Genomic DNA, 20168 nt, shown 5'->3' on the forward strand with positions numbered 1-20168 from the left:
TCCTGGTCACCTTGCCCACGGAGCATTCTCTCCACACCCTGAACCCTGATACCGCCTCACTGCTCTCCTGGAGTCGGGGTTAGGTGCTGCAAAGGGGACTCCCAGACCACCCACTTGGAGACTTCCATGACCCTGCCCCCTTGCTGGGATATGCAGGATTCAGGGAAACACGGTTTTTCTCTCTCTGATTTATCAGAAGGGATGTAATGCTGCCACAGCCAATGCGAGCTAATCAGGAAAGGTGCGGAGGCAGGGCACAGAGCCCTGCCCTGTGCGCACTACCCTTCCACACTGCAGTGTCCTTGCTGCTCCGCAGAACCCACCTGCTGCCCCCCCTCCCACTAGGTCAGTGTGTGGCCTCCAAGCTCCTGCCTCTGACAGACTCACTTAGTCATCACAAAAGCACCATTCAGGCACCTGGCATGGTAGCCTAGTAGCTAGTCCTCACCTTGTATGCACTGGGATTCCATATGGGTGCTGGTTCTTATCCTGGGTGCTCCGCTTCCCATCCAGCTCCCTGCTTGTGCTCTGGGAAAGCAGTTGAGGACGGCCCAAAGCCTTGGGTCCCTGCACCCACGTGGGAGCCCCAGAAGCAGCTCCTGGCTTCAGATCATCTTAGCTGTGGCCGTTGTGGCCATTTGGGGAAGTGAATCAGCGGACATAAGATCTTTCTGTATATCTACCTTTGCAGTTAGAAAAAACAAAACAAAAACAACAACAAAATAACTTCCTTAAGCTTGACGATGCTGATCGCATGGGGTGGGTCAGGGCCCAGTGGTTGGTGAGAGCTCCCAGGGTTTCAGGAGCCCTGGGAGATAGTACACCAAAGGCTCTTCCCTTCTTCAATCCTCCACTCAGCCTGCATTCAGCCATCAGCTCCTGCAAGACACCCTTGAGTGTGCCACTGAACCCAACAGCTCCTGCAGCACAGTGCTCTGGGTGAATTCCCCAAGGAAGGGTAATAGCCCTGCCAGTCCTGTGCTGGGGGACAAGCTGAAAGAGCTGAGTGATGCCCAGGCTCAGGCACCTTCCCATGTCCCCATGACATAGGAGGAAATGCCCCAGCACTGTGGTTTCCTGTACGCAGATGGACTCCTCAGGCAGGAGCAACAGGCATTTGTTGCTGTCTGCACTCCCACTCCCCAGTGGCTGAGAATGTTAGGAACGTGCTAGAAAGCTTGGCAGGAATAGCTCTCAGCAGCTCCTTTGTGGCTGTAAACCACACATGGAGGCAAAGTGCCATCACAACAGGCTCCGGTTAGGTGCCATCACCAAAGGCATTGCCAGAATAATGCACAAAAAACCACTGTGAGTGCCCAGACTGGCGTCTGCCATGCTCACACTGGCAGGTGAAACAGTAACAATGGGACTGCAGGCAATGCCCAAGAGAGGGCCAGCCATGAGTCCCAGAGCCCAGCCCAGCCCCTGCCTCGGCTGGAATGTGGGGGGCCCAAGGACAGCATGCATGCCAAGTCCACCCGCAGCAAGCAGGGGCCCGGAGTGAACGGCGGTGAGGTGATTAGCAACCACATGTGGCTCTTTATTTCACAAGAGTGCTCTGTACAAAGTATTTTACATGTGTCCTTTACACAGGAAATACATTTACCCAAGGCAAATGGGTAACAAAGTTTTCTCAGTGTCCTAAACCCACCACTTCTCTCTCAGGCCCCAGCACAGGTCAATGTCACTTGCCACTTGGACTCAAGGCTGCAGCATTGGGACCTGGGTCACATCCATGAGCAGTGCCTCTTCGCTCCTCACCCACCCCTTCAGGGTTTAGACAGGCTTGTGTATTTGTGGCAGGAGAACCAGTGGCTGTGTGCCCAGCTCCACCTCCTTCCATATCATCCCCTTGGCCAGTACACTTACCCGGCAGGGAGGGGCTCCCACTATGGTCCTGCACATGGAGCTTTCACTGGCTTTAAAGTGCTTCCTGGAAGGGCCAGTGCTGTGGCGAGTACAGCTGCCACATGCAATGCCCACACGCCTTATGGATGGTTTGCGTTCCAGCTGCTCCACTGCCAATCCAGCTCCCTGCCAGCTGCCTGGGAAAAGCAGCAGAGAATGGCAGCTTAGGTCCTTTGGCTCCTGCTATTCCCATGGAAGACCTGGTGGAAATTTCTGGCTCCTGGCTTTGGTCTGGTCCAGTACTGGCTGTTCCAGCCTTCTGGGGCACCAGCAGATGAAAGATTTCTCTATAATTCTTGCAACATAAATCTTAAAGAAAAAAAAAAGTGCTTCCTGGAGCTCAGCACAGACACACATCACAGGTGCTCTGGGCCCAGTGGCAGCCTGGTGTGCTGAACACCCTCCACACAACTCGCATGTACAGAGGGGTCTGGGTATGGTGGGTGGAGTGGTTCTGGCACACTGACTTTGAAGAAAACTCCTGCCCTAGAGGAAAGTGCCCGGGAAGGCCAAGGCTGCTTCTGACTGCAGACCCAACTCCAAAGCAGCGAAAGGCACTTTTTCAAGCCAGTTAATCTGAAACACACCTGGCTTCACTAACAGGAATGCTGTCCCGGAAGGATGAAAGTGGTCCCCTCGTCCTCCAGGGCCTGCAGGGTGCTCCCCTGGTCCTCCAGGGCCTGCAGAGTGCTCCCCTCTTCCTCCAGGGCCCGCAGGGTGCTTGCAGAATCTGTGGCTGCTCTCAGGCTCCTGCTGAGCTCTTGAGCCACTGTCTTGTTTGGGGGCTGGTGAGGTTCAAACATTTCCAGCCACGTGGCAAAGACTGTGAAGTGCAGCTAACTACCCATGAGATACCGAGGGAGGGAGCGGGCACCTAGGTGGAGCAGAAAGGTGACCCATGACCAGGCTGGTGAGCGAGCGGCCTTGTGACTGTGTCTGCACTGTGAGCGAAGACTGGTGGACAGACACGGATGCGCTGAGCAGAAGGCCCACCCCATGAATGTTCATGAAGAGTGCTGCCAAGAAAGGGAGCCTGACGGACTGGGGTGTGGGATTCTAAAAATAATAAAGTGTCTTTTGTAAGGGACAAGTGGCTCATAGAACAGGGAGGCAGAAAGGCAGGCAGGCCAGAGGCGGTGGGGTCTGGCCCTTCCAAAGGAACACTCCTTGCCTGGTGAGAGGCACTGTGACTTCTGCCGCCTAGCTCACATCTGGCAGAGCAGCTCTTCAGGTAGTGCTCCCTGCGTGCCTGCCTGCCTTCCAGCACGACGCCCAAGGGCAGGGGGCTGTCCTGGCTTCTTCCTCTTTCCAGGCATCCAGAACGCAACCCAGTGAGCAGGGAAGCCTGGGCCTAGCAGGTTCCAGAAGCAACCAGAGAAACTTACTTCCTGCAATAGCAGAGACCTCCTTCCGGTGTGGTGGGAGGCAGAGTCCTTGGGCTTGGTGGGCTGTCAGAGGCCTCTGGAGCAAAGGCGAACCCCAATAGGCAGGGAAGGGGGGCAGGAATAGAAAACCCTTGACAGAAACCCTTTTAATAAAGGAAATTCTACCCCCCCGCCATGATCCTTCCGTGGAAGGGTGAGACCCCGGTGGGGTAATAGCAAGTGTCTGCTCCGGCTTCAGGGAAAAAGCTGCAGCTGGAACTTGGGGGCCCACTCCAGGGCACTTTTCACCACAGCCAGCGCAGCCGCTCCCAGGGCCACCGTGAGCCCCATCACTGCCAGTTTCACAAAGCGGTTGGTCCTTGGTTTGGTCAGGACGTCTTTTGTTCGCTCCTCAGGCCGCAGAAGTTCCCGAAACCGCTGCCGCAGCACCATATCCGGCCTCTGCTGGGCAGATGCCAGCTCGAAGTCCTTGAAAGTAGAGGCGGCCGTTCTGCAGGGGAAGAAAAGGGGAGGAAGCTATGTGGAGGAGCGAGACAAGTGCACGGGGGACAGAGCCATCTGCTCCGCAAACTCTCCTCGGGGGGCTAGTGTTGTGCTGTGGCAGGTAAAATCGCCCCTGTACCATATGGGCACTGGTTGGGGTCCTGCTTCACTCCAATCCCAGCTCCTTGCTAATGGCCTGGCCCAGCTCTGGACATTATGGCTACTTGGGAGTGTGAGCCTATGGATGAAGAACTCTGTGTTTCTCCCTCTCTCTAACTCTTCCAATTAAATAAATAAAACTTCATTAAAAGAAGAGAAGAAAACTCTTCTTGGTGAGGCCTAGAGGACTTCTCAGTGTGGAGGCCGGTGGCACAGGCTCCAATTTCTCTCCCCAGCCCCTCCTCACGAGACCTCAATTTTCACCCAATGGCCCAAGCACCCTGAGCATCTCAGCCACACCCACCTTGCAGCCTGCTGCTGGGCGGCTGCTTCCCGGGAGAGCTCGGACGGGGGAAACTGGACAAAGAGGTCTCCTGCTCTACTGATCAGTGTCTCATAAGGTAGGTCTTGAGGGATCTGCGACAACAGGTGGTGGACAGACGCCATGTCACAGTCACAGTCCAAGACTTCTTGCTCCCGATACAACACAATCTGTGGGGAGTAATACCTTGTATCAGAGAACATACCCCCACCTCAGGCTGGGACCACTAGCACTTCATTCTCTGTACAGATGTGTTTACCCTGGAGACAGGGCACAGCCCAGAATGCTCAGCAACCTCTATCCATCCAGCAGGTGATAATGGATACACTCACACAGGGCTGCTCCTACTGTGCTGGTCCTGCCTGCTGTGGACCAACCCCCACCCCAGGACAAGCATGGCTAATCAATTACATACAAGGCCTTCTGGGCTTACTAGTCTGGTAAGTGTTCTTCAAGCCTTGAAGGAAACACAGGAGGTTCTTTTAGGGTTAATAGGAGGGTGGCAGGACTCCAGCCAAAAATGGTGAAGCCAGCACAAGGAATGGTCTCATTTTCTCCACATCTTCCTTTTGACTGCTGGCCCAGAGATCTACAAGTGCTGGTGGCAAGGGAGCAGTGACAAGCCTCGCTGAACCCCACTCTGTTCCCTGATTTCATAGCCCTTGTCACAACCGGAGCCCTCACTCTCTACCACAGCCCTCTCGTTTTTCCATCCAACCCCAGACCTAGAGTGGGCAGGCCATGCCACCGACCACTTTTGTAGTTGTGTCTGTCAGCCAAACACAGTCCCAGGGGGTGTGAACAGGAGTGCTGACAACTTACAACCCAAAGTGGCATCTGAGGTCACCAGAGGCAGGCAGCTGCGACACTGCCCGACTCCAGGAACCCAGCATTTCTCAACTTACTACACATTTTTTCCACAACATCCCCATTAACACTGCACAGAACAATGCCTAGGAGGGTGACCCTGCGGACTGCGAGCTGTCCCCTCTTTCTATTATCATCAGGCTTCCCTTGGGACCAATGAAGGGGCAGGGCTCGCTGATGGTTGACCCAGGGGCTGGCTCATGGCTGTACCTACCACAGCTGCAAAGTAAATGGGCATCAGCGGGTGACACGCCAGGAAGAAGTCATACAACCGCACAACGTGCCTGAAGTCAGACAGGACGTGGCCGAACCAGGTGATGAGCCAGCTGAGGGCAAAGATAGTCCCCACCTCAGCACTAGGAGCAAAGGAAACGCAGATGTTAGGTCTGGCTGCGTCATGGCTTCCCTTTCTCTGGGCCTTCTTTGTCCTCAGGGTTGGTGAGGAGGTAGCCTTTGGAAACAGGCTTTCTGCACAATTCAGCCACACGGGTATTCAGCATCCTCCCTACAAAATACAAAGTCCTTACAATGTGCCGTGACACTATTATCAAATCAGGATCCTGGCTGTCTCACCTCATTGGGGACTTAAAAAAAATTTTTTTTTAATTTATTTTGATATTGATGGCAAAGGTACAGGGGTTTGCAGACCCATGTGGGTCTCCAAATAGGGTGGAGAGGGTGGGGGAGGGGAGAGTACATTACTCCTCGCTGTTGGGCTACATCATCGCCTGGGGATGGAGACAGTCATTTGATGTAGGTACTGTCTTAATGGCCAAAATATGTCAACTAGAGGACTAAGAATGAGCTGTGTTCAAAGAATATATCCTGATTTGGGAACACAGGAACAATTTCCCAGGTCTGAAAACACAACTGTGGGGACTAGCATTGTGACACAGCAGGGAAAGTGGCTACCTGTGATGCCGGCACCCCACATGAACACCAGCGTGAGTCTCTGCCGTTGCATTTCTCATCCAGCTCCCTGCTAATGCACCTGGGAAAGCAGCAGCAGATGACTCAAGTGGGCCCCTGACCCACACTGGAAATCAGGAAGCAACTACTGGCTCCTGGCTTCAGTCTGGCCCAGCTCCAGCCACTGCTGCCATTTGTGAGAAAACCAGTGGATGGAAGATCTCTCTTCCCTTTCCCCTGCCTTCTCTGTAACTCCAATTATCAGAAAAATAAATAAATCTTAATCATCAAATAAACAAATAAAAGAAGGTATTGTCCAAGGACACATTTCTAACTAAACAGAGACCAAAACAAAACCAATCTGTGACCTCTGCAGAGCTGGCACTTCCTCTCCTTGGTTCCTGGGAAACCCAGCGCCCCACAGCCTGTGCTTCCCTCCTCAGGGCCACTGTCGACTTCCTCCTCCTCCAGGCCTGCCATGGCACATTCACTCTCCTCGCCAGATGTGAACGTATGGGCCATGAGCTAAGTCTTCCTTGTACCTCCCCAGAGCACAGCACACGGTGCTCCCATCCCATAAGAGGACTGACTTATCTCGGCTGCTGGGAAGGAAGAGCTTGGAAGAACTTAACACTAACCAACATAAGATGATGATGAAATTGAACTAGACTTGGGAAGCAGAAACAAAAGCGAGGAGAGAGCTTGCAGCGTAGGGGTGTGTGTACACACATAAATGTAGACACATAGATACCTCTGCATGAAATCATGGAGTTCTGGATTCACCTGGTCAATGATGGGCATCAGATAGTTTAATATGTGCCGGGTGTTGTCCATGGTTGGCTCCATGAAATCCCTAGAGGGAGACAGTTCGACACACTTGGTCAGATCCAAGCCTTAGACCAGAGTTGCTGGGTGGACTCGGCGCCAACCACTGACACCTGACTAGAACATGGGCTCAGGAGTCCTCCCCTGGAGCCTGAGGCTTGATACCCCCCTGTCTTATTCTGCTGCACCGTACCTGAGGTGGTGGGTAGACAGTTTTTCTACCAGGGATGTTGTGAGCTTCTCGCCTACCACCAGCAGAAACGTGACCACGATGTCATGGTAGCCTTGGTAGTAGTGCAGCTGAGGGTTGCGCTCCAAGACCAGCAGGATGATGTCGATGAGCTCCTCCTGGAGCCCCTCCCGCTGCTCGTCGGGCATGCCTGGGTGGGGCGGGGAGACGGCCAGCAGTGCGTTTGCAAGCAAAGGCTTCAGTGACATGTAACACATGACAAACCACCTGGCCAAGTGCAGCAGGGCCCACGCCTGCCAGAGTACACAGCAGCAACTGCCTGGCGCGGGGAGCTGGGCACGGGCCTCCTGGGCGGCCCAGGCAGCTGGGCTGTGCTGGCCACAGCTCAGCATCAGGCCTCACATACCTCACAAGGAGGAATACAGATAAATCCAAGAGAAGGGGAAATTAGTAAAATAACCAGCTTGTCACAAAACCCCAAGGAAGTGTTCTAGTTGAAAGCAGGTTAAAGAGATATAATTACTAAGGAGAAATGCCACAGTGTAGATTTTCTAAAAAGGACATTACTTGGACAGAAGGTGGTATCTGAATATAACCTATGGATTCCCTAACAGTATTTTTTAATACTATTACTGATTTTGATGATTGTGCTGTAATAATGCAAGAACTTTATTTTCAGGAAATAGACCCTGAAGTGTCCAGAGGCAAAGGAGCCCTATGTTTGCAATTATTCTTAAGTACTTCAGGAAAACATTTGTGCCTATAGAAAGAGAGAAAGCAGTTAACAAAACAAACCTAGTAGATTTCGATAAGAAAATCTGGGTGAAGTATCTGAGTTAATTCTTGGTTCCATTCTTGCAGCTTTTTGGTGAGCATGAGCTCATATGAAAAAAAAAATCGCAAAGTTGCACATTTTCCTCTAAAGCAAATCAGATACCACGAGCACAGATTTCTTTGATCTAAAGCTGTGACTGCAGCAGCTGAGTCCAGCCGGAGCCCTCGCAGCATGCTGGGGTCGGTATGGCTCCCAGGGCTGTCAGCAGCAGAACGCCTGCTGGGGCCTCGTGAATGATTTAGAATGGACCTGGTACAGACTCCCAACACCATGAGCTTGTACAGTTAAATGAGATTTTGGGATGGCCTACAGTAGGATCAACAACGGGATCTGGACAAGAACAATGCTCATCTGCTCATAGGTACTCCACCCCATCTCAAACACACTCTGAAACAAGACTGATGGGCAATGGTTAACACACGCCTGGGACACCCATGCCCTGCCTGCATCAAGTGCATAGAGCCAAGAGCTTCTTCCAGGTCTGCCACCTGGGTGCAGGGTCCCAAGGCCTTGGGCCGTCCTTGACTGCTTTCCCAGGCCACAAGCAGGGAGCTGGAAGGGAAGTGGCGCAGCAGGGATATGAACCAGCGCCCATACGTTAACAGATGCAAGGTGAGGATTTTAGCCACTAGGTTATTGTGCCAGACCCAAAGCAATGGGGTTAGAGACGCAGTGCCTTTCAGCAAGTCTCCCTTCTTCAACAGGGTAGGGCCAGAAAAGAACCAGGTCATAAACTGATTTGTAATCCAGCTTCCTTCCTTCACTGTGAAAATGGAAACGCTATCATTCTTTTCCTCCTGAAGACACACAAGGCAGTTCTAGGGACAGACTCCGTGACATAGAGGGGGTCTCCCTTCCAGTCCAGAGGACCTGGGACGCGCACACGGCATCACTGTAACACCTGCAGAAAGAGGCTGCTACAATTTGCTAGCGCCCAGCCCCACACCCATCAGCTCACTAATACCAGCCCAACGCTCAACAATCCCTACTAAGTACCTCCAGTGGCGTGAATGAAAAACAAAACAAACAAAAAATCACATTCACCACACCACACGGAGGCCAAGAGAAACCATCCTAGGACAGCCCTTCACGGCAGCCATCTGAGAGTGACTCAGTCCGGCAGAGGACTCAGCAGATGGAGCATACTGAAGATCCAAGCCATGGAAGCGGGCTCTCCTGTGCTAGCCCAGACTGTGTGCAGGGAGAGACAGCCCTGGGACAGGCAAGCACTGACACCACAGAGCAGGTGCGATGGGACACAAGGCTTCCTTACAAAGGTGGCAAAGTGGGAAGACTTCTCACCTGGAGGGAAGCGCCGCAGAGACCGCCTGACGTCCAGCAGGACCTGTTGGTAGTCCTTGCTCTGTCGTAGGTCTTTTCCTAGCAGAAGAAGAGCAACGTGTGACCACAGGGCCATCTGGGCTGTCACACTAAAGCAAAGCCCCTTGGAGTGACACCAAAGGCCTGGAGGACACACCGTGGGCAAAGCTGAAGGGGATATGATTCAGGATACATTTGGAAGAGAATTCCTGGTTTAGTTCTGAACATGTGTTGCTCCCGCAAGGCAAGAAGACTGAGAACAGACAGCTCAAGAGGCAACACAGGGGAGCAGTAATGGCCACTGGGAACTCAGGAGGTGGGGACTCCTGGGGGACCGCCCTGAGGGTCAGTGCTTCATCTGTAAGTAACAGTCCCCCTCCCAGGAGGACTCCTCAAGAATCAACTGAAATCACAAATGTGGAAACCAGAGACCACTGGAAAAAGGCCAAATATCTGTGAAGTTACAGAAAATCCAGCTATGTAAGAATATTAAAACAGACCCATGGAAATGAGAACCTAACATCTCCTGATTCTGAAAGTATAAAATTGAGGCACTGCAAATAGGAGATGGTCCTTGTTTTCAAGGGAGTAAGCAGGTGGTCTCTAATTGACACGCATCGATATAAGAAGGGTATATTTCCCTGACCCCAAGCCAAGTGCTTCATAACAGAAGGACATTTCCTTCACAACCCAAATCGAAAGCCATCAGAGGGAGTGAACACTGGAGTGCAGCAGTGCCCTGCCAGACACATGCATCCTATATAGGAGTGCCTGGTTCAGGTTGATGCCTCCACTTCTGACCAAGCACTGTGGCGTAGTATGTAGTTACCACCTGTGACGCTGGTTTCCATGGTGGGTGCCAGTTTGCGTGCCAACTGCTCCATTTCTGGCCCTGCGCCCTGCTAAAGTTCCAGGGAAAGCAGTGGTCTCTGAGACTCCCCCATTGGCAAGCCAGAAGCAGCTCCAGGATTCTGGTCTCTGGCCCAACCCTGGCTGCTGTGGGCATCTGAGAGTGAATCAAGAGACAATCTCTTTTTTTTTCTTCTAAATTTTTTTTAATAAATTTTATTTTTAAATAATGATTACATGGTTGATCAGGGTGGGAAAGATCGAGGTTTAGGGAAAGTTACGTGAACTCATTGCTTCCAAATTTGCTATTTCTTCTTGTTGTTTTGGGGGGAAGGGGAGAGACAAAGGGAGAAGCACTCATGACTTTCCACACATCCCAATATCCAGGGATGAGGAACCGCCACCTCATATCAACCCAGAGTCTCAATGTGTACATATTCTGAGGGCTAAAAAATTTATTTTTAATGGAAGGGCAGAGAAAAAGAGAGATTTTCCATTTGTTGGGTTCACTCCCCAAACAGCTCAATAGGTAGAGTTGGGCCAGTCCAAAGCCAGGAGATTCTTCCATGAGATCTCGCCTATTGAGTCCAAGGACCTGGGCCATCTGGTTCTGCTTTCCCAGGCACTTTGACAGGGAGCCGAACTGAATGTGGATCAGCCAGGGCTTGAAAAGGTAGCCATATGGGATGCTGGCACTGCAGGTAGAGGCTTGACCTGTTATGCCATGTTGTTGGCCTCACAGACAATCTTTCTTTCCATTGCAAAGTCAGATTCACACAGAGGAGAGAGCAAGCTAAAGATCTTCCATCCGCTGGGTTCACTCCCCAAGTAGCTGCACTGGCTGTAACTGAGCTGATCCTAAGCCAGGAGCCAGGAATTTCTTCCAGGTCTGTCACACAGGTGCAGGGTCCCAAGGTTCTGGGCTGTCCTGGACTATTTTCCCAGGCCATAAGCAGAGAGCTGGATGGAAAGTGCGGCCGCTGGGACATGAACTGGCACCCATATGGGATCCCAGGAGATGCAAAGCAAGGACTTTAGGCACTAGGTTACCGCACTAGGCCCAATCTCTTTCTCTGTGACTCTGTTCTCACACACAAACTTCATTTAAAAAAAAAAAAAATGTGATAGGGCTAATGCTGTGGTATAGGGGTTTAAGCCATGTCCTGCAACGCTGGCATCTCATGAGTGCCAGTTTGAGTCTTGGCTTCTCCACTTCAAATCCAGCTTTCTGCGATTATGCCTGGAAAAGCAGCAGAAGGTGCCTGGGCTCCCTCACGTGGCAGACCTAGAAGAAGCCCCAGGATCCTTGCTTCGGCCTAGCCACAGCCTTCACTGTTACAGCCATTTCAGGAATAAACCAGAGGACAGAGATCTCATTCCGTTTGTCTTTGTAACAGTGCATTTCAAACAAACAACAACAAAGAAAAATAAATAAATAAATTTGCCATCTGACAGAACATCATTTCAGGACCAATAGCATGAAATGCCTTTGCCCCCCAACAAAAAGCTGACTGCTCCAAAGACAGGAACAGGTTGGCAACTCAGTAGCTCTTGGCAGCACCACAGCTCTGTGCAGGTTGTAGCTTTAATCCTCTCTAGCACCTGGCACATACCGGGGGCACACCTCGCACCTGCCAAATGAAAAGAAACATCCCAGCACCAGGCATTCTGCTATTACGGCAGGAAAGCAATAAAGTGAATGAACTGAGTGAATGAACAACAAAGTGGATTCACTGTCATCCAGGGCTTCCTGGTGTGTTTTGCATGTATTTGAGGGAGCTCCTTTTTACTCTAAGAACCTTGCAAATTCAGTAGCTGCTTTTCACACTTACAGAATTTTAGAGCTCCAAAGGATCTTGATTTCCCAAAAAAGTATTTTTTAAAGGACTATACAGCTATCATCCCTCCACACAACCCAGTATTTTTCAAAGTGTAGTCCAACTATATCAGAATCAGTCAGGGTGGATTGTTGAAATGCAATTTCTTACACCTCCCAACTGACTGAATCTGGACTGAAATATGAATCTTTTAAGATACTATTTTATTTAATTGTTGGGGCGGTCAGCATTGTGGCATAACAGGTGAAACTACTGCCTGCAATACTGGTATCCCACAGGGGTACCTCTTTGAGTCCTAGATGCCCCACTTCCTACCCAGCTTCCTGCTTATGTGCCTGGGGAAGCAATAGAAGATGGCCCACGTGTCTGGGCCCCTGGGTTTGACCTGACCTAACCCCAACTGCTGAGGTCATCTGGAGAGTGAACCAATGGAAGATCTCTCCAAATCTAACTTCCACCCTCTCTGTTCATTGTTTTGTTCAGAGGGTAATACAAAGGAAGAGAACTTGTACCACTGGTTTACTCCTGGTCAGGTCCAGGCTGAAGTTTCTTCTAAGTCTCACACACTGGTGCAGAAGCCCAAAGATTTGGGTCATCCCTCCTTTTCCTGGTGCATTAGCAGGAAGTTCAATCAGAAATGGAGCAGCTGGAACTCAAACCAGCACCCATAAGAGATGCTGGCATTGCAGATAACAGTGCAACTGGTTATGCCACATGCCACAGTGCTGGCCCCTAGAAAATGAATTTTTAATGAACACCTCTACCTAGCTAGTATTTTAATCTTTAATAGAAAGTCATTCCATTAGAAAAAAAATCCACGGATCAGGTGGAATTGAATGTGGAACAGCCAGGGCTTGAAAAGATAGCCATATGGGATGCTGGCACTGCAGGTGGAGGCTTGACCTGTTATGCCATGTTGTTGGCCTCACAGACAATCTTTCTTTCCATTGCAAAGTCAGATTCACACAGAGGAGTGAATCTGTGTGATTCTCAGAGTGAGCTCAAGTATTTCCTAAACATTTTTTTTCTTTTTTTCAAACTCAGCTACTCATGGTGTGAAATAAGCATCCTAAACCAAAGGTTTTAGAATCCCACTCTCCAGCCCGAGACCCACGCCACACACGCGGTGCCCAGCGCGGCCCTCAGGCCCCCACTTACCTAGTGGAGGCGGTGGCTCACTGGTGTTAACGTTGAGGAGCCTGGGCCACACCTTGCGCCGGATATCGTCGGTCAGCAGTCCGCCTTCACTGATAGCCATGCGTCTCAGGGCAGCCACATCAATGGGATCACTGTCCAAAGCCTGGTAGATTTCTGCCACTTTCTTTTTCTTTTTGGCATTAAAACATTCTGTAAAGACAGGATTGGGGGAGGGTGGCGTCAGGCAGTCAGCAGGTACACGCTTTTCCTGCAGGAGCTGGAGGCCCAGGGGGCGAGTTCCTCTCAGACAGGCAGGCAGCTGGGAGATCCCCTCTGGGCCAAGGCTCACCGGACAGGCCCAGGGCACTCAACACCAGGGAGGAGGGAAGCTCACCAGCAAGATTTGGCAGCAAGCACAACATAAGATCAGCAGGTACACCAAAAAACATCTTTCAAATATTAACGAAAAAAATTTTTTTTTACAACTCCAACCATGAAGAGACACTGTCAGCCAGTGGATTCTGAATAGGTTTCATTGCGATTGGAACAGCGAGACTGGCAGCAATTCAGACCTGTTGAACTATCAAAACTGCTTGAGCAGGACCCTCGGAGCATGCCTCACACTGGAGACCTGGGATGGGTGGGAGGCTGGGTGAGACTTTTCCCTTTGTTTTTTCCCCTGACCCCAGATACAGGGAAAAATATGATATTAGTGTGGAAACAATGGTATTACCCACTTTCCTGTAACCCTTGACCCTTTGGTACCCTAATCAACTAAGTAAGATCATTTAAAAACATAAATTAATTTATAACGAAAAAAATGTAATGAATTTTTGTAAAAAGACAAGACATATTTTTTAAAAAATGGGCAGATATGTAGGAACAGGAGTTTAGCATGTCCCTTGGGATGCCTGCATTCCAAGGTGCAGTGCCTGGGTTCAAGCCCACTCAACTTTTTAAGTTTTATTATTATTTTTATTTGAAGGGCAGATTTTACAGAGAGATTAGCAGAGGCAGAGAGAGAAAGAGAGAGACAGGGACAGAGAGACAGAGATCTTTAATCTGCTGGTTCACTCCCCAAGTGGCCACAACTGCCAGAACTGAGCCAATCTAAAACCAGGAGCCAGGAGCTTCTTCCAGTCCCCTACACAGGGTCTCAAGACTTTGAGCCATCCTCGACTGCTTTCCCAAGCAGGGAGCTGGATAGGAAGCGGGGCCACTGAGATTAGAACCGATGTCCATATGGGATCCCAGCATGTGCAAGGCGAGGACTTTAGCTTTTAGACTATTGTGCCGGGCCCAAATCTTTTTTTTTTTTTTTAAAGGGAAAATAAACAGCCTCCCTCAGCAATGTTCTCAGTTACAGCCCACAAATTGTTTCCATGACAAAGCTGCACAAATGAACTTCTGCATGGAAAGCCTTGGTGACCTTCTGGCGGGGGGGAGGGACATGACAGTCACACACACAGAGGTACCAGCTGGCATGGGGTCATATGCACATGGAGGTGCAAATAGGAAAGTCACAGGAGTGACCATCTGCCCCAGTAAGCCTGTCTTCCTAGCCAGACCGTTATCTTCCCCAGCAACCTTGCAGCGTGATTATTCTAGACTAAGTGAGATCTTTCTGCTTTAAATCCACAGGCCAGGGCCAGCACTGTGGCCCAGCAGGTTAAGCCACAGCCTACTGTGCTAGCGCCCAAATGGGCATGGGCTCTAGTCCCAGCTGCTCTACTTCTGATTGAGCATTCTGCTATGTACCTGGGAAAGCAATGAATGATGGCCCAAGCACCTGGGCTCCTGATACCCACGAGGGAAACCTGTATTGGGTTCCATGCTCCTGGCTTAGGCCTGACTTGGCCCAGGCCGTTGCAGCCATCCAAAGAATGGAAGATGTCTCTGTCCCTCTCTGTAACGCCACCTTTCAAATACACACACACACACAAAATGTATTTTGGTGTCTTCTTTAATAAAGCTTTGCCACATGGCAGAGTGTGTTGCAGGGAATGCCTTGCAGACAAAGGAAGCAGTATTAGACAAGGTCCCATTCCCTGAAGGGAACACAGAGCTGCCAGGAAGCAGCTGTGTGGAGCCGCCAGCTCAGGGAGCGCCGGGCTGGGCTCATCCTGCACAGGCGGCTCGGGCGCAATCTGCTCTCATAAGGAAGTTAGGGAGGTCCACCCTATGCAGGAAACAGAGGAGACTTTTCACCTACCTGCAGGATTGAGACAACATGTAAGCAGAAATTCAAGTCATCTCCAGGGAAGAAAACACTAACACACGGGTATTGTTTCAGGTGAGAGCATCTGTGTACTTTCTACACATCACAAACTAAGAAACTCCAGAAGCTCAGTGAGCCCAGCAACACTGCTTCAGGGAAGCTGACCGGAAGCTTGTTTGCCTACTTGCTGACAATATGGAAAGTTTTCCATAATTTGTTGACATACACTCACTGCACTTCTTCCAAGTGGCTAATCAGTGATCTGGGGGAAAGGAAACGTTCATCTGGGGAGAAACAATGGAATCAGCTGGACTTTCACAAGGTTTTGGCAAACAGCCTGCCAGAACATTAACTGATTCTGACCCTGAACCACAGTGCCAGCATTGGCTTTACTTGAAACTCCAGTCTGGACACCAGTACAGTGATGTAGCATGCTAATCCTCTGTCTGTGGTACCAGCATCTCATATGGGTGCTAGTTTAAGCCCTGGCCGCTCCATTTCTGATCCAGCTCCCTGCTGATGGCCTGGGAAAGCAGGGGAATAGAGCCCAAGTCCCTGGGTCCTTGTGCTAACATGGCAGACCCAGAAGGCTCCCAGCTTCAGATGAGCCTAGCTTTGGCAACCAGCAAATGGAAGATCCGTTTCCATCCCCCTCTCTAACTTTTCTAAGTAAAATAAAAATAAAACCTTTTGTTTTTTAAAGATTTATTTCTTTTTATTGGAAAGGCAGATATACAAAGAGGAGCAGAAACAGAGAGGAAGATCTTCCATCCGATGAGTCTCTCCCCAAGTGAGCGCAATGGCCGGTGCTGCACCGATTCCGAAGCCAGGAACCAGGAAATTTCTCCAGGTCTCCCATGCGGGTGCAGGGTCCCAAAGCTTTGGGCCATCGTTGGCTGCTTTCCCAGGCCATAAGCAGGGGGCTGGATGGGAAGTGGAGCCGCCGGGATTAGAACCGGTGCCCATATGGGATCCCAGGCGTTCAAGGTGAGGACTTTAGCCGCTAGGCTACGCCACCGGGCCCACAAAAATAAAATCTTAAAAACAATAATAACTTCGGGCCTGGCGGCTTTGGGACCCTGCACCCATGTAGGAGACCTGGAAGAGGTTCCTGGTTCCCGGCTTCGGACTGGCTCAGCTCCAGTCTTTGCGGCTCACTTGGGGAGTGACTCATCAGATGGAAGATCCTCTTCTCTGTCTCTCCTCCTCTCTGTATATCTGACTTTGCAATAAAAAATAAGCTTTAAAAAAAAAAAAAAAACAATAACTTCGTTCTGGTTCTATTTTAAGGCCTCATCTCAAAGTTGACTACCTTCTCATTGTTGGTACTCTATGGTAACTCAGTACTGCAGATTCATCAATGAGCTTTGTTACCACTGCCCTGGGAAACACCTGCCAAAGCAAAGTCCCCTGCCTCCCATGGAGCCTGTTGAGGACACGTCCACTGCAGAACTCAGAGCAGCTGACCTCTGGCCTGCTTCCACAGCTCCTAGAGTGTCCCAGGGCAGCACGCTGCTCACCTGTGCCTTCAGCGCCACCTGCTCCGCCCCCACAAGCTCTAGTTCCTGTCATGGAAGGCTAGTGGGAAATGAGGAATGTCCCTGTCCCACTTCTGCAAATCTAAGACACAAGCTCTCAATGCGATGTAAGAATGGAAGAGAAAACAGAAAACTCCAGAGAGCTAGAGAGGAGTCAGTTACAGAGGAGGTCAACTCCGAGACCTCGCGATGAAGGAGCACAGGTCAGGGGGGCTCCAGCAACAACTAGTTCACACACATCCTATTCATTCCGAAACAGAACTCACAGGGCTATTTCCACAAGTGCAAGTGAAAAGTACAATGAAGGCCTTCTATCCATCTCAGCCCTGAATCCTTTTTTCTTCCTTTTCTTTACTACTCTCTTTCTGACAGAGCAAGGCTCTCTATTCCCAGGGTGCTTTCTTCCAACCACCTTTGCAATAGAGTCTTGGCTATTATAGCATGATGGAATGAGTGTCTATAGCTGGCAGCAAAACTAAGCAAAGGCTATAAATAAGTTCCTAATGCCTCAAATGTAATTCATCCAACAAAGGAAAAAGATGTAACATAGGCATTGCTCTGGCCTGTTCTCCATTAAAATGCTTACTCTAAGGTCCAGCGTTGTGGTGCAGTGGGAAAGCCGCAGCCTCCAGGACCAGCAGTCCACATGGGCCCCAGTTCCTCCACTTCTGATTCAGCTTCCTGCTTACGGCCTGGGAAAGCAGTGAAGGACCGTCCAAGTGCCTGGTCCCTGCACCTGCGTGGGAAACCCAGAGGAAGCTCCTGGCTGCTGCCTAGCCCAGGCCCTGCTGTTGTGGCTATCTGGGGAGTAAACCAGCAGATGAAAGAAGGCTCTTGGACTTTCTCTATCTAACTGACTTTTTTAGCCGCTAGGCCATGGCGTAGAGCCCCAAAGCAGTAGTTTTGAACAGTTCAGATAAAGCTGGCTGAGCACATTATTGTCTTAAACTATTCCTAAGTCAAAAGCACCTGGTACTGGGAACTAAGTACACAGGGAAAGAACAATTACTCACGCCGCCCACTAGGTAAGATACTTCTCCAAGTTCTTCCGCTTCCCCAAAATAAATCTTACTTATATATCAAGTTAAATGATCTGCCACACTTACATAAGGGAACCCATGGGAGGATACAACATTCCAAACAGATTTAGCTTAAGCCTACATTTCCAGAATTCTTCACAGCCTTTTAAGAGAAATAAATTCAAATTAAGCAATACTAGTCTTAACCAGGCAACTCGAGAACCAATTAGACCGACCTCACAAACAATGCTTGAACTCCTGATAGCAACATCGGAAATTAACTTGAAACTGTAGGCTTGGACTTCCTGTCTCTACCAGAGTCAATGGAAGAGAAAGCTCATGTTATCCTATTTAAGATTCCTATTCAAAGTAAAATAAAGCAGTCACTATGCTTTCGGAGGTCTCCCACTCAGCTGCTACAAAACAGTGACAAAATCAGCAAAGATTCACTAACTCCCTGAACCATAAGGCAAGCAGCTATCAGTCAAGAATGCCGGACCACAACCAACAATGATGAGTAAACCAATCTGACAGGAACTCCACCGAGGAGAGCTGCGTTTGCTAACTCTGCCAACACCAAGCCCAAGCCAAAGAAATTTCATCTCCACATCCCTCCCTTCCACCCAGAGAAGCACCACCCTGGGGAGCGAAGGGGAGAAGTCCTTCAGCCTAGATACAGTTGCCCTGCCATCGGTCACAAGACCCAGGCCACTTGGGGCACTATAATGTCACACAAACACCAGCCCAGGGGTTACAATGCTAAAGGGCCCTGCGAAGGAAAAGGGTGGAGCGAGCGCCACTTCCTGCCAGTCTGAGACCAAGACAAAAACGGGGTAATCGCGGAAAGAAAGATGTGCCGCTGACTTCAGCCCAACGGGAGGCATGATGCATTGAGGCGCACGTTCAGGACCACCTGCGGCGGTGGAAGGACGCTCTGACCAAGTCAACCAGTATCAGTTTTACTGTGAAGTATTCATGGTGAGGACAACACTTCAGGGAGCAACGAAAAGTATCATTTCACAGAGATGCAAACTGAGATCGTCTTTGAAAAACAAACAGGATCCTCTGAACCCAACGAAGTCACGTTACAAGAGGCGATGGAGGCTGCGGACAGAGGGGTGCGGCTGCCAGGTGCTCTGGGTGCAGGGCCCACTAACAGGGACGGTTTTCTTTTCTGAATCAGAAATGTTTCCGAAGTCGAGGCTGGCGATGCTGGCGCAGCTTGGGGAGCGTCCTCAGTTCATACATACGGTACATCGGTAGCACAGGGGCACGGCCCAAGTCTGGAGGGCAACTCGCGGATCAAGTTTGGGGCACCAGCCCTGCCAGCGGGAGGCGGCACTAGGACTTTGCGGACGTGGCGGACCGTCGGGGGCCGGCGGGCGGGCGAGGCTCGCCTTGGCTCTCCGGAAGTCCCAGCTCTCCTCTCCAGAAGGGGCGAGACCGGGACGCCGAGCCCCCGCCCGGGCCTCTCTGCACGGCCAACGCGCCCCAGACGCCAGGGCGGGCTCCCCGGGTCTGCCCAGCATCCTCCCGTACGCCCCTCCGCCAGCCCAGGCCCTCTCCCCGCTAGTCCGCGCCCTGCCGCCCAGACGCCGTCCGCGGCCCAGGGAGCTTCAAGCCCGTGTGACCGGCTCCGGGCTCCCCTCTATCCCGGGCCCACCCTCCCACAGCTGTCCCTGCCTGTCCGGCCGCCCCTGCCTCCCAGGCCGCCCTCACAGGCCGCTCCTGCCGGCTTCCGTACCTGCCTTCTCAGCGCCGCCGTCCCAGCGGGTGGAGATGGGGCCGTCACCCTGTGCACTGCGGAGAGCCATGCCCCGGGGGCCCGGGCCCTAGCCCGAGCCCCGGCCCCTGGCAAAGCCGTGGGAAGACGCGGCTCTGGCTGCGGGACGCAGCACCCACTCCGCCAAGGCTGGCTGGGCTCCGTCCGCCCCTGCCGCGCAGGCGCAGCGGCGGCCACGCCCCCGCGCTCCACGTGACTCGGGGCGGGACCGGCGCGTGCGACCCTGACGGCTGCGCGCGCGCCGGGCGCGCTCCTGTGGCCGCATCTTTGGGCGATCGGGGCTGGACCTGGTTATTCCTTAGGCATCAGTCACTGATGAAACAAGTGGGAAAGTGCTTAGGACGTTCCCAGGCTGACCCTGTCGTTAGGAGATTGTGAGTGGAGCTGGGCCACCGGAAGAGCGCCAGGTACCGCAGGGCGGACACGCACTCCCAAGGCCGATCCTGCTCGTGGATGCCAGGGTCTCCGCACCCCAACCTCACGCCTGTCCCTGAGGGTCACCAAACCCTCCAGGTGGGAGCCGCTTCTCGTGGTGGGGCTCGTGGAACTCCTGAGGACCAGGCCATGTGCGCTAGAACTCAAG

At 51.5% G+C, this 20168-nt stretch overlaps 1 protein-coding gene across 1 annotated transcript; it reads right to left on the reverse strand.

Moving 5' to 3' along the window:
• Positions 1-1519: 1519 nt before the first annotated feature.
• TBC1D20 (TBC1 domain family member 20) lies at positions 1520-19752 on the reverse strand. Its single transcript, XM_058679320.1, has 8 exons — positions 19547-19752; positions 13049-13237; positions 9186-9263; positions 7052-7238; positions 6785-6886; positions 5339-5480; positions 4240-4427; positions 1520-3783 (listed from the first exon to the last, which is right to left on the reverse strand). Exons 1-8 carry the CDS (start codon positions 19614-19616, stop codon positions 3528-3530), a joined length of 1212 nt encoding a protein of 403 aa, XP_058535303.1. The 5' UTR covers positions 19617-19752; the 3' UTR covers positions 1520-3527.
• Between the last annotated feature and the right edge of the window lie 416 nt (positions 19753-20168).

The sequence above is a fragment of the Ochotona princeps genome, chromosome 22 (genome assembly GCF_030435755.1).
Source record: "Ochotona princeps isolate mOchPri1 chromosome 22, mOchPri1.hap1, whole genome shotgun sequence".
NCBI classification, from domain to species: domain Eukaryota; kingdom Metazoa; phylum Chordata; class Mammalia; order Lagomorpha; family Ochotonidae; genus Ochotona; species Ochotona princeps.